We start from the raw sequence: 13,917 nt of genomic DNA on the forward strand, positions 1-13,917 counted from the left end.
AGTGAGCTCCAGACTATGTGCATTGTGTCAGGGACCCTTTGAATGATAACACCCATCATTTAAACGCAAAAGCCAACATCAAAAGTCACTTTTAGGGGGAAAACGCAGCCTCTGTCCATTTCGTTAACAAACTGATAGGCAAATGTACAAAAGTGGGAAAACGGAGGAGCCGCTGCTCCGATGCTCCAGGCTGTGTGCATTGTGTCGGGGACCCTTGTGAATGATAACACCCATCATTTAAACGCAAGGGCCACCATTAAAAGTCACTTTTAGAGGGAAAACGCAGCCTCTGTCCATTTCGTTAACAAACTGATAGGCAAATGGACAAAAGTGGGAAAACGGCCGAGCCGCTGCTCCACTGCTCCAGGCTGTGTGCATTGTGTTAAGGGACCCTGTGAATGATAACACCCATCATTTAAACGCAAAGACCACGATTAAAAGTCACTTTTAGGGGGAAAACGCAGGCTCTGTCCATTTCGTTAACAAACTGATAGGCAAATGGACAAAAGTGTGATTAAAGCATATGCGGGACCCCAGCGAGCTCCAGACTATGTGCATTGTGTCGGGGACCCTTGTGAATGATAACACCCATCATTTAAACGCAAAGACCACGATTAAAAGTCACTTTTAGGGGGAAAACGCAGGCTCTGTCCATTTCGTTAACAAACTGATAGGCAAATGTACAAAAGTGGGAAAACGGAGGAGCCGCTGCTCGGATGCTCCAGGCTGTGTGCATTGTGTCGGGGACCCTTGTGAATGATAACACCCATCATTTAAACGCAAAAACCACCATTAAAAGTCACTTTTAGGGGGGGAACGCAGCCTCTGTCCATTTCGTTAACAAACTGATAGGCAAATGGACAAAAGTGGGAAAACGGCCGAGCCGCTGCTCCACTGCTCCAGGCTGTGTGTGCATTGTGTTAAGGGACCCTGTGAATGATAACACCCATCGTTTAAACGCAAAAATCACCATCAAAAGTCACTTTTAGGGGGAAATCGCAGGCTCTGTCCATTTCGTTAACAAACTGATAGGCAAATGGACAAAAGTGGGAAAATGGCCGAGCCGCTGCTCCACTGCTCAAGGCTGTGTGCATTGTGTCGGGGACCCTTGTGAATGATAACACCCATCATTTAAACGCAAGGGCCACCATTAAAAGTCACTTTTAGGGGGAAAACGCAGGCTTTGTCCATTTCATTAACAAACTGATAGGCAAATGGACAAAAGTGTGATTAAAGCATATGCAGGACCCCAGTGAGCTCCAGACTATGTGCATTGTGTCAGGGGGCCTTTTGAATGATAACACCCATCATTTAAATGCAAAAACCACGATTAAAAGTCACTTTTAGGGGGAAAACGCAGCCTCTGTCCATTTCGTTAACAAACTGATAGGCAAATGGACAAAAGTGTGATTAAAGCATATGCAGGACCCCAGTGAGCTCCAGACTATGTGCATTGTGTCAGGGGGCCTTGTGAATGATAACACCCGTCATTTAAACGCAAAAGCCACCATTAAAAGTCACTTTTGGGGGGAAACGCAGGCTCTGTCCATTTCGTTAACAAACTGATAGGCAAATGGACAAAAGTGTGATTAAAGCATATGCGGGACCCCAGCGAGCTCCAGACTATGTGCATTGTGTCGGGGACCCTTGTGAATGATAACACCCATCATTTAAACGCAAGGGCCACCATTAAAAGTCACTTTTAGGGGGAAAACGCAGGCTCTGTCCATTTCGTTAACAAACTGATAGGCAAATGGACAAAATTGTGATTAAAGCATATGCGGGACCCCAGCGAGCTCCAGACTATGTGCATTGTGTCGGGGACCCTTGTGAATGATAACACCCATCATTTAAACGCAAAGACCACGATTAAAAGTCACTTTTAGGGGGAAAACGCAGGCTCTGTCCATTTCGTTAACAGGCAAATGTACAAAAGTGGGAAAACGGAGGAGCCGCTGCTCGGATGCTCCAGGCTGTGTGCATTGTGTCGGGGACCCTTGTGAATGATAACACCCATCATTTAAACGCAAAAACCACCATTAAAAGTCACTTTTAGGGGGAAAACGCAGCCTCTGTCCATTTCGTTAACAAACTGATAGGCAATTGGACAAAAGTGGAAATACGTTCGAGCTGCTGCTCCACTGCTCCAGGCTGTGTGCATTGTGTTAAGGGACCCTGTGAATGATAACACCCATCGTTTAAACGCAAAAATCACCATCAAAAGTCACTTTTAGGGGGAAAACGCAGGCTCTGTCCATTTCGTTAACAAACTGATAGGCAAATGGACAAAAGTGTGATTAAAGCATATGCAGGACCCCAGTGAGCTCCAGACTATGTGCATTGTGTCAGGGGGCCTTGTGAATGATAACACCCATCATTTAAACGCAAAGACCACGATTAAAAGTCACTTTTAGGGGGAATACGCCGGCTCTGTCCATTTCATTAACAAACTGATAGGCAAATGGACAAAAGTGTGATTAAAGCATATGCAGGACCCCAGTGAGCTCCAGACTATGTGCATTGTGTCAGGGGACCCTGTGAATGATAACACCCATCATTTAAACGCAAAAGCCACCATTAAAAGTCACTTTTAGGGGGAAAACGCAGGCTCTGTCCATTTCGTTAACAAACTGATAGGCAAATGGACAAAAGTGTGATTAAAGCATATGCGGGACCCAAGCGAGCTCCAGACTATGTGCATTGTGTCGGGGACCCTTGTGAATGATAACACCCATCATTTAAACGCAAGGGCCACCATTAAAAGTCACTTTTAGGGGGAAAACGCAGCCTCTGTCCATTTCGTTAACAAACTGATAGGCAAATGGACAAAAGTGGGAAAACGGCCGAGCCGCTGCTCCACTGCTCCAGGCTGTGTGCATTGTGTTAAGGGACCCTGTGAATGATAACACCCATCATTTAAACGCAAGGGCCACCATTAAAAGTCACTTTTAGGGGGAAAACGCAGGCTTTGTCCATTTCATTAACAAACTGATAGGCAAATGGACAAAAGTGTGATTAAAGCATATGCAGGACCCCAGTGAGCTCCAGTCTATGTGCATTGTGTCAGGGGGCCTTGTGAATGATAACACCCATCATTTAAACGCAAAGACCACGATTAAAAGTCACTTTTAGGGGGAATACGCCGGCTCTGTCCATTTCATTAACAAACTGATAGGCAAATGGACAAAAGTGTGATTAAAGCATATGCAGGACCCCAGTGAGCTCCAGACTATGTGCATTGTGTCAGGGGACCCTGTGAATGATAACACCCATCATTTAAACGCAAAAGCCACCATTAAAAGTCACTTTTAGGGGGAAAACGCAGGCTCTGTCCATTTCGTTAACAAACTGATAGGCAAATGGACAAAAGTGTGATTAAAGCATATGCGGGACCCCAGCGAGCTCCAGACTATGTGCATTGTGTCGGGGACCCTTGCGAATGATAACACCCATCATTTAAACGCAAGGGCCACCATTAAAAGTCACTTTTAGGGGGAAAACGCAGGCTCTGTCCATTTCGTTAACAAACTGATAGGCAAATGGACAAAAGTGTGATTAAAGCATATGCGGGACCCCAGCGAGCTCCAGACTATGTGCATTGTGTCGGGGACCCTTGCGAATGATAACACCCATCATTTAAACGCAAGGGCCACCATTAAAAGTCACTTTTAGGGGGAAAACGCAGGCTCTGTCCATTTCGTTAACAAACTGATAGGCAAATGGACAAAAGTGTGATTAAAGCATATGCGGGACCCCAGCGAGCTCCAGACTATGTGCATTGTGTCGGGGACCCTTGTGAATGATAACACCCATCATTTAAACGCAAAGACCACGATTAAAAGTCACTTTTAGGGGGAAAACGCAGGCTCTGTCCATTTCGTTAACAGGCAAATGTACAAAAGTGGGAAAACGGAGGAGCCGCTGCTCGGATACTCCAGGCTGTGTGCATTGTGTCGGGGACCCTTGTGAATGATAACACCCATTATTTAAACGCAAAAAGCACCATTAAAAGTCACTTTTAGGGGGAAAACGCAGCCTCTGTCCATTTCGTTAACAAACTGATAGGCAAATGGACAAAAGTTGGAAAACGGCCGAGCCGCTGCTCCACTGCTCCAGGCTGTGTGTGCATTGTGTTAAGGGACCCTGTGAATGATAACACCCATCGTTTAAACGCAAAAATCACCATCAAAAGTCACTTTTAGGGGGAAATCGCAGGCTCTGTCCATTTCGTTAACAAACTGATAGGCAAATGGACAAAAGTGGGAAAACGGCCGAGCCGCTGCTCCACTGCTCCAGGCTGTGTGCATTGTGTTAAGGGACCCTGTGAATGATAACACCCATCATTTAAACGCAAGGGCCACCATTAAAAGTCACTTTTAGGGGGAAAACGCAGGCTTTGTCCATTTCATTAACAAACTGATAGGCAAATGGACAAAAGTGTGATTAAAGCATATGCAGGACCTCAGTGAGCTCCAGACTATGTGCATTGTGTCAGGGGGCCTTTTGAATGATAACACCCATCATTTAAATGCAAAGACCACGATTAAAAGTCACTTTTAGGGGGAAAACGCAGCCTCTGTCCATTTCGTTAACAAACTGATAGGCAAATGGACAAAAGTGTGATTAAAGCATATGCAGGACCTCAGTGAGCTCCAGACTATGTGCATTGTGTCAGGGGGCCTTGTGAATGATAACACCCATCATTTAAACGCAAAGACCACGATTAAAAGTCACTTTTAGGGGGAATACGCAGGCTCTGTCCATTTCGTTAACAAACTGATAGGCAAATGGAAAAAAGTGTGATTAAAGCATATGCAGGACCCCAGTGAGCTCCAGACTATGTGCATTGTGTCAGGGGACCCTGTGAATGATAACACCCATCATTTAAACGCAAAAGCCACCATTAAAAGTCACTTTTAGGGGGAAAACGCAGGCTCTGTCCATTTCGTTAACAAACTGATAGGCAAATGGACAAAAGTGTGATTAAAGCATATGCGGGACCCCAGCGAGCTCCAGACTATGTGCATTGTGTCGGGGACCCTTGTGAATGATAACACCCATCATTTAAATGCAAGGGCCACCATTAAAAGTCACTTTTAGGGGGAAAACGCAGGCTCTGTCCATTTCGTTAACAAACTGATAGGCAAATGGACAAAAGTGTGATTAAAGCATATGCGGGACCCCAGCGAGCTCCAGACTATGTGCATTGTGTCGGGGACCCTTGTGAATGATAACACCCATCATTTAAACGCAAAGACCACGATTAAAAGTCACTTTTAGGGGGAAAACGCAGGCTCTGTCCATATCGTTAACAAACTGACAGGCAAATGTACAAAAGTGGGAAAAACGGAGGAGCCGCTGCTCGGATGCTCCAGGCTGTGTGCATTGTGTCGGGGACCCTTGTGAATGATAACACCCATCATTTAAACGCAAGGGCCACCATTAAAAGTCACTTTTAGGGGGAAAACGCAGCCTCTGTCCATTTCGTGAACAAACTGATAGGCAAATGGACAAAAGTGGGAAAACGGCCGAGCCGCTGCTCCACTGCTCCAGGCTGTGTGCATTGTGTTAAGGGACCCTGTGAATGATAACACCCATCATTTAAACGCAAGGGCCACCATTAAAAGTCACTTTTAGGGGGAAAACGCAGGCTTTGTCCATTTCATTAACAAACTGATAGGCAAATGGACAAAAGTGTGATTAAAGCATATGCAGGACCCCAGTGAGCTCCAGACTATGTGCATTGTGTCAGGGGGCCTTTTGAATGATAACACCCATCATTTAAATGCAAAAACCACGATTAAAAGTCACTTTTAGGGGGAAAACGCAGCCTCTGTCCATTTCGTTAACAAACTGATAGGCAAATGGACAAAAGTGTGATTAAAGCATATGCAGGACCCCAGTGAGCTCCAGACTATGTGCATTTTGTCAGGGGGCCTTGTGAATGATAACACCCATCATTTAAACGCAAAGACCACGATTAAAAGTCACTTTTAGGGGGAATACGCCGGCTCTGTCCATTTCATTAACAAACTGATAGGCAAATGGACAAAAGTGTGATTAAAGCATATGCAGCACCCCAGTGAGCTCCAGACTATGTGCATTGTGTCAGGGGACCCTGTGAATGATAACACCCATCATTTAAACGCAAAAGCCACCATTAAAAGTCACTTTTAGGGGGAAAACGCAGGCTCTGTCCATTTCGTTAACAAACTGATAGGCAAATGGACAAAAGTGTGATTAAAGCATATGCGGGACCCCAGCGAGCTCCAGACTATGTGCATTGTGTCGGGGACCCTTGTGAATGATAACACCCATCATTTAAACGCAAAGACCACGATTAAAAGTCACTTTTAGGGGGAAAACGCAGGCTCTGTCCATTTCGTGAACAGGCAAATGTACAAAAGTGGGAAAACGGAGGAGCCGCTGCTCGGATGCTCCAGGCTGTGTGCATTGTGTCGGGGACCCTTGTGAATGATAACACCCATCATTTAAACGCAAAAACCACCATTAAAAGTCACTTTTAGGGGGAAAACGCAGCCTCTGTCCATTTCGTTGACAAACTGATAGGCAATTGGACAAAAGTGGAAAAACGGCCGAGCCGCTGCTCCACTGCTCCAGGCTGTGTGTGCATTGTGTTAAGGGACCCTGTGAATGATAACACCCATCGTTTAAACGCAAAAATCACCATCAAAAGTCACTTTTAGGGGGGAAACGCAGGCTCTGTCCATTTCGTTAACAAACTGATAGGCAAATGGACAAAAGTGTGATTAAAGCATATGCAGGACCCCAGTGAGCTCCAGACTATGTGCATTATGTCAGGGGGCCTTGTGAATGATAACACCCATCATTTAAACGCAAAGACCACGATTAAAAGTCACTTTTAGGGGGAATACGCCGGCTCTGTCCATTTCATCAAACTGATAGGCAAATGGACAAAAGTGTGATTAAAGCATATGCAGGACCCCAGTGAGCTCCAGACTATGTGCATTGTGTCAGGGGACCCTGTGAATGATAACACCCATCATTTAAACGCAAAAGCCACCATTAAAAGTCACTTTTAGGGGGAAAACGCAGGCTCTGTCCATTTCGTTAACAAACTGATAGGCAAATGGACAAAAGTGTGATTAAAGCATATGCGGGACCCCAGCGAGCTCCAGACTATGTGCATTGTGTCGGGGACCCTTGTGAATGATAACACCCATCATTTAAACGCAAAGACCACGATTAAAAGTCACTTTTAGGGGGAAAACGCAGCCTCTATCCATTTCGTTAACAAACTGATAGGCAAATGGACAAAAGTGGGAAAACGGCCGAGCCGCTGCTCCACTGCTCCAGGCTGTGTGCATTGTGTCGGGGACCCTTGTGAATGATAACACCCATCATTTAAACGCAAGGGCCACCATCACAAGTCACTTTTAGGGGGAAAACGCAGCCTCTGTCCATTTCGTTAACAAACTGATAGGCAAATGGACAAAAGTGGGAAAACGGCCGAGCCGCTGCTCCACTGCTCCAGGCTGTGTGTGCATTGTGTTAAGGGACCCTGTGAATGATAACACCCATCGTTTAAACGCAAAAATCACCATCAAAAGTCACTTTTAGGGGGAAATCGCAGGCTCTGTCCATTTCGTTAACAAACTGATAGGCAAATGGACAAAAGTGGGAAAACGGAGGAGCCGCTGCTCGGATGCTCCAGGCTGTGTGCATTGTGTCGGGGACCCTTGTGAATGATAACACCCATCATTTAAACTTAAAAACCACCATTAAAAGTCACTTTTAGGGGGAAAACGCAGCCTCTGTCCATTTCGTTAACAAACTGATAGGCAAATGGACAAAAGTGGGAAAACGGCCGAGCCGCTGCTCCACTGCTCCAGGCTGTGTGTGCATTGTATTAAGGGACCCTGTGAATGATAACACCCATCGTTTAAACGCAAAAATCACCATCAAAAGTCACTTTTAGGGGGAAATCGCAGGCTCTGTCCATTTCGTTAACAAACTGATAGGCAAATGGACAAAAGTGTGATTAAAGCATATGCGGGACCCCAGCGAGCTCCAGACTATGTGCATTGTGTCGGGGACCCTTGTGAATGATAACACCCATCATTTAAACGCAAGGGCCACCATTAAAAGTCACTTTTAGGGGGAAAACGCAGGCTCTGTCCATTTCGTTAACAAACTGATAGGCAAATGGACAAAAGTGTGATTAAAGCATATGCGGGACCCCAGCGAGCTCCAGACTATGTGCATTGTGTCGGGGACCCTTGTGAATGATAACACCCATCATTTAAACGCAAAGACCACGATTAAAAGTCACTTTTAGGGGGAAAACGCAGGCTCTGTCCATTTCGTTAACAAACTGATAGGCAAATGGACAAAAGTGTGATTAAAGCATATGCGGGACCCCAGCGAGCTCCAGACTATGTGCATTGTGTCGGGGACCCTTGTGAATGATAACACCCATCATTTAAACGCAAAGACCACGATTAAAAGTCACTTTTAGGGGGAAAACGCAGGCTCTGTCCATTTCGTTAACAGGCAAATGGACAAAAGTGGGAAAACGGCCGAGCCGCTGCTCCACTGCTCCAGGCTGTGTGCATTGTGTCGGGGACCCTTGTGAATGATAACACCCATCATTTAAACGCAAGGGCCACCATTAAAAGTCACTTTTAGGGGGAAAACGCAGCCTCTTTCCATTTCGTTAACAAACTGATAGGCAAATGGACAAAAGTGTGATTAAAGCATATGCAGGACCCCAGTGAGCTCCAGACTATGTGCATTGTGTCAGGGACCCTTTGAATGATAACACCCATCATTTAAACGCAAAAGCCAACATCAAAAGTCACTTTTAGGGGGAAAACGCAGCCTCTGTCCATTTCGTTAACAAACTGATAGGCAAATGTACAAAAGTGGGAAAACGGAGGAGCCGCTGCTCCGATGCTCCAGGCTGTGTGCATTGTGTCGGGGACCCTTGTGAATGATAACACCCATCATTTAAACGCAAGGGCCACCATTAAAAGTCACTTTTAGAGGGAAAACGCAGCCTCTGTCCATTTCGTTAACAAACTGATAGGCAAATGGACAAAAGTGGGAAAACGGCCGAGCCGCTGCTCCACTGCTCCAGGCTGTGTGCATTGTGTTAAGGGACCCTGTGAATGATAACACCCATCATTTAAACGCAAGGGCCACCATTAAAAGTCACTTTTAGGGGGAATACGCCGGCTCTGTCCATTTCGTTAACAAACTGATAGGCAAATGGACAAAAGTGTGATTAAAGCATATGCGGGACCCCAGCGAGCTCCAGACTATGTGCATTGTGTCGGGGACCCTTGTGAATGATAACACCCATCATTTAAATGCAAGGGCCACCATTAAAAGTCACTTTTAGGGGGAAAACGCAGGCTCTGTCCATTTCGTTAACAAACTGATAGGCAAATGGACAAAAGTGTGATTAAAGCATATGCGGGACCCCAGCGAGCTCCAGACTATGTGCATTGTGTCGGGGACCCTTGTGAATGATAACACCCATCATTTAAACGCAAAGACCACGATTAAAAGTCACTTTTAGGGGGAAAATGCAGGCTCTGTCCATATCGTTAACAAACTGACAGGCAAATGTACAAAAGTGGGAAAACGGAGGAGCCGCTGCTCGGATGCTCCAGGCTGTGTGCATTGTGTCGGGGACCCTTGTGAATGATAACACCCATCATTTAAACGCAAGGGCCACCATTAAAAGTCACTTTTAGGGGGAAAACGCAGCCTCTGTCCATTTCGTTAACAAACTGATAGGCAAATGGACAAAAGTGGGAAAACGGCCGAGCCGCTGCTCCACTGCTCCAGGCTGTGTGCATTGTGTTAAGGGACCCTGTGAATGATAACACCCATCATTTAAACGCAAGGGCCATCATTAAAAGTCACTTTTAGGGGGAAAACGCAGGCTTTGTCCATTTCATTAACAAACTGATAGGCAAATGGACAAAAGTGTGATTAAAGCATTTGCGGGACCCCAGTGAGCTCCAGACTATGTGCATTGTGTCAGGGGGCCTTTTGAATGATAACACCCATCATTTAAATGCAAAAACCACGATTAAAAGTCACTTTTAGGGGGAAAACGCAGCCTCTGTCCATTTCGTTAACAAACTGATAGGCAAATGGACAAAAGTGTGATTAAAGCATAGCCTATGCAGGACCCCAGTGAGCTCCAGACTATGTGCATTGTGTCAGGGGGCCTTGTGAATGATAACACCCATCATTTAAACGCAAAGACCACGATTAAAAGTCACTTTTAGGGGGAATACGCCGGCTCTGTCCATTTCATTAACAAACTGATAGGCAAATGGACAAAAGTGTGATTAAAGCATATGCAGGACCCCAGTGAGCTCCAGACTATGTGCATTGTGTCAGGGGACCCTGTGAATGATAACACCCATCATTTAAATGCAAAAGCCACCATTAAAAGTGACTTTTAGGGGGAAAACGCAGGCTCTGTCCATTTCGTTAACAAACTGATAGGCAAATGGACAAAAGTGTGATTAAAGCATATGCGGGGCCCCAGCGAGCTCCAGACTATGTGCATTGTGTCGGGGACCCTTGTGAATGATAACACCCATCATTTAAACGCAAAGACCACGATTAAAAGTCACTTTTAGGGGGAAAACGCAGGCTCTGTCCATTTCGTTAACAGGCAAATGTACAAAAGTGGGAAAACGGAGGAGCCGCTGCTCGGATGCTCCAGGCTGTGTGCATTGTGTCGGGGACCCTTGTGAATGATAACACCCATCATTTAAACGCAAAAACCACCATTAAAAGTCACTTTTAGGGGGAAAACGCAGCCTCTGTCCATTTCGTTAACAAACTGATAGGCAATTGGACAAAAGTGGAAAAACGGCCGAGCCGCTGCTCCACTGCTCCAGGCTGTGTGTGCATTGTGTTAAGGGACCCTGTGAATGATACAGACTGTCCTCCTACAAAAAACGACCAAATAGGTCGATTGTTTAAGCAGTGTTGATCACGATATTACGACCCATAGCCACGTAGCTTTCCCATTATTCATTTCTAGCAGCAGTTTATTACAACCTTTTGTCACGTTTTGTCACGATCGTAATCCCGTGAACTTTAACCTTGCGCATCAATAAAAGTGCGACGAGCCAAGAAGATGAAGATGAAGAAGAAGATGAAGAAGAAGAAGGATTGTTAAAGAGCGTCAGAGCTTTACAAGTGGTAAATCTGATTTCTGTATTTCATTTGATTTGTTTACGCTTTTAATTAATCCTGTCGTTTTTCTACTAATCATGTTTAACCACGATATTTCAGTTTTACGTTTTAGGGCTGGCCCGTGGCATAGGCAGTATAGGCGAATGCATGTTGTTAGCAATAGCATGGCTGTAAAGGTTAGCGCTTAGCTTATATGCGCTAACGGATATGTATTGCAATATAAGAAGGTTCGTCTACAACAAGTTGTAGGGAGAGTTTTCTCCTTCGCACAAAAGGAGCTAAAATCTTGCCTAAAAACAAAACCCTTGGTAGCACGTGACATAACACATAACAATGGCAAAAGTATGTATATTCAGCTAACCAGACCAGGACATGATATGAACGTAAACAATGCGAAAGGAAATGGCACTTTAATAATAATAATAATAATAGTTGACATTTACATGGCGCTTTTTATAATGCACACACTTTTTCTTTCTTCGAAATGTCACCTAACATGTTGCATTAATGATAGTTAGGGTAAGTTCAACACTTGAATATCATCAGGTCATAGTTGTTTTACTACTTTAAACATTCGCTAATTCAACTTAAGTTTTGTGAAAGCATCACATCTAGTTAAAAAGAGAAATATATTTCCCTGTAATTACTGATTTACCTGGGACTTGATTGATTTTGGTGCCTGTAGTTTTATTTTGGCGAATGCTTATTTATGAAGCAACAATTAAATTACATGGTAGCACAGCTAATCTGAGTTCATCTGTTTGGTTTTTTTCAGGTCATCTATCAATTCAATTATATGAAGTAGCCTATTATCATAAAAAAATCAACGGTTCTTTTCAGAGCCATATTCCTCTTCCTACTCTCTTTCACCCCTCTTGTTTTCTTGTCTTTTGTTTTGTTTTTCTCCCTCCCTGTATGTCAGTTCATCCTTTGTTTGTTGTTGCCCTTTTTATCCTCACTTAAAAATGTCATCCAAGCAACTGAATGAATGGCTAGAGATAGGGAATGCCCTCGCAGATGAGTTGGCAAATAAGGCAAGTACAACATTATCCAAAAATGTATTATAACATTTACTCAAATGATAACAGACACACACATTACAAAGATGTGTGTGCAACAATTAAGGGAAATATATAATCTCTTTTATATATTTATATATTAAGATACCAAAGAAACCAAAGAAACCGAAGATACAGAAGATACCAAAGAAAATAACGCAAGGATCAAATGTTTCCTGGAGGAAGAGGGACCTGGATGGGAACATTATAGCCCAACATTGGAATAAGAATCGATCTGGTCTGTAAAATATAATCTAGTTCTAGTGTTTCATTAAGTTTTAATGTCGTTGGTCGGTCCTCAATAATGTTTCCCATATCATCGTACTTTGTTTTATGCAGTTAAACCTTCCAGCTCTCAGAAGTCCCCAGAGGTCGAGGAGACACATGAGATTCCTCTACAGGTCCCAAGTCTTGGTATGCACAATGAATTCTTAAATTATCCTTCAACTTGAAATGTAGGTAATTGTTTGTAGTATGTAATAGCTTTGTTCATGATACATTGTAAAGTGAAAAGCCATGTATGGAATATCTTTTTTAAATTAAACTAAATTCCATGATTTGTTTTATATTTTGTTATTTTAGATCAACATCTTCAGACACTGAGAAACCTGTTGGGTTCTCTCACTGTCCCTGCATCATCAGAAGAAACACCCACTGCATCAACATGGACCCAAAGACAGTTGAAACGTGAACAAAAATTCAGAGCTGCAATGCCAGAGCTCCTTAATTTGAAATTGGCTGCAGAGATTGTCACTACACGTTCCTGTCTCCAATGCAAAACTGCTGATGCTGTGGTCCGGTGCTTGGACTGTGTTCCACCAGGAACTCCCTTTCTTTGTCCGGCATGTGACCCTATTATCCATGGTAAACATGTCTTCCATGACAGGGAAGCCATGTTTGATGGGTTTTACAGACCTATTCCTCCCACATCCTTAGTGGTTGTGGATGAAAGTGGCCAATATGGACTCTGTGAACAAGGTGGGTTCAAATAAGGTATTACATATTCCCTTACCATGGTTTCCTAATGTGCACTACATATACAGCGGCATCATTTTCACCATGTCGGAAGTTTGCTTTAACAGTTAAAATGTCTCAATTTGTATTGACTACATTTCCTAACATGTCCTAACATGCATATGAATCTCTGAAATTGTCTTTGCTGCAGTGTGTCTGCTTCCAATTCCTCCGCCATCCCAAATCTGCTTCTGTGGTCCAAGCCAAGATTTCACCATCATCCCAGGAAAGCAGACCGTGTTGGTGACTATCAATGGTTTGTTGCCACCAGAAGACGATCAAGCAGAAATACAGGATTACTATTATACTTTTGTCCTACATTGCATAGATAGCTGTCAAATTGCACATTTATATTTTTTCTCAGGTCCATACAACGTTCGTCTGCCTTCTGTGTGCTGCCCAATTTGTTCCGCCAAATGGTCCCCGAGCATAGGTGACTTGCTGGGATACAAATACTGGCCAGCAACCGACAGCTGCAAAACTATTTTTAAGTTTGATGTGTTCACATCATTCGAGCAAATGAAATTGGCCAGCCCAGCATTATCCCAGCAAGTATTTATAAAAATGCTTGAACATCGATCGTTTTCCACAGGAAGGGTAAGAATAAAATGTGGTTTTCAAGATTTTTGAATAC

General features: G+C 44.0%; 1 protein-coding gene across 2 annotated transcripts; it reads left to right on the plus strand.

Moving 5' to 3' along the window:
* Positions 1 to 10,963: 10,963 nt before the first annotated feature.
* Positions 10,964 to 13,913, plus strand: LOC307036483 (uncharacterized protein; the record flags this gene model as incomplete). Of its 2 annotated transcripts, XM_079676839.1 has the most annotated exons (7): positions 10,964 to 11,217; positions 12,134 to 12,245; positions 12,375 to 12,507; positions 12,609 to 12,683; positions 12,852 to 13,247; positions 13,435 to 13,539; positions 13,648 to 13,913. In XM_079676839.1, the coding sequence occupies exons 2-7, from the start codon at positions 12,177 to 12,179 to the stop codon at positions 13,911 to 13,913; spliced, it is 1,044 nt and encodes a 347-aa protein (XP_079532965.1). In that variant the 5' UTR covers positions 10,964 to 11,217; positions 12,134 to 12,176. The 2 variants fall into 2 exon arrangements, with proteins under 2 accessions (XP_079532965.1, XP_079532964.1); XM_079676838.1 differs by having other exon boundaries at positions 13,435 to 13,913.
* Positions 13,914 to 13,917: the final 4 nt, after the last annotated feature.

The sequence above is a fragment of the Notothenia rossii genome (assembly GCF_949606895.1).
Source record: "Notothenia rossii genome assembly, chromosome: 4".
Classification (NCBI taxonomy): domain Eukaryota; kingdom Metazoa; phylum Chordata; class Actinopteri; order Perciformes; family Nototheniidae; genus Notothenia; species Notothenia rossii.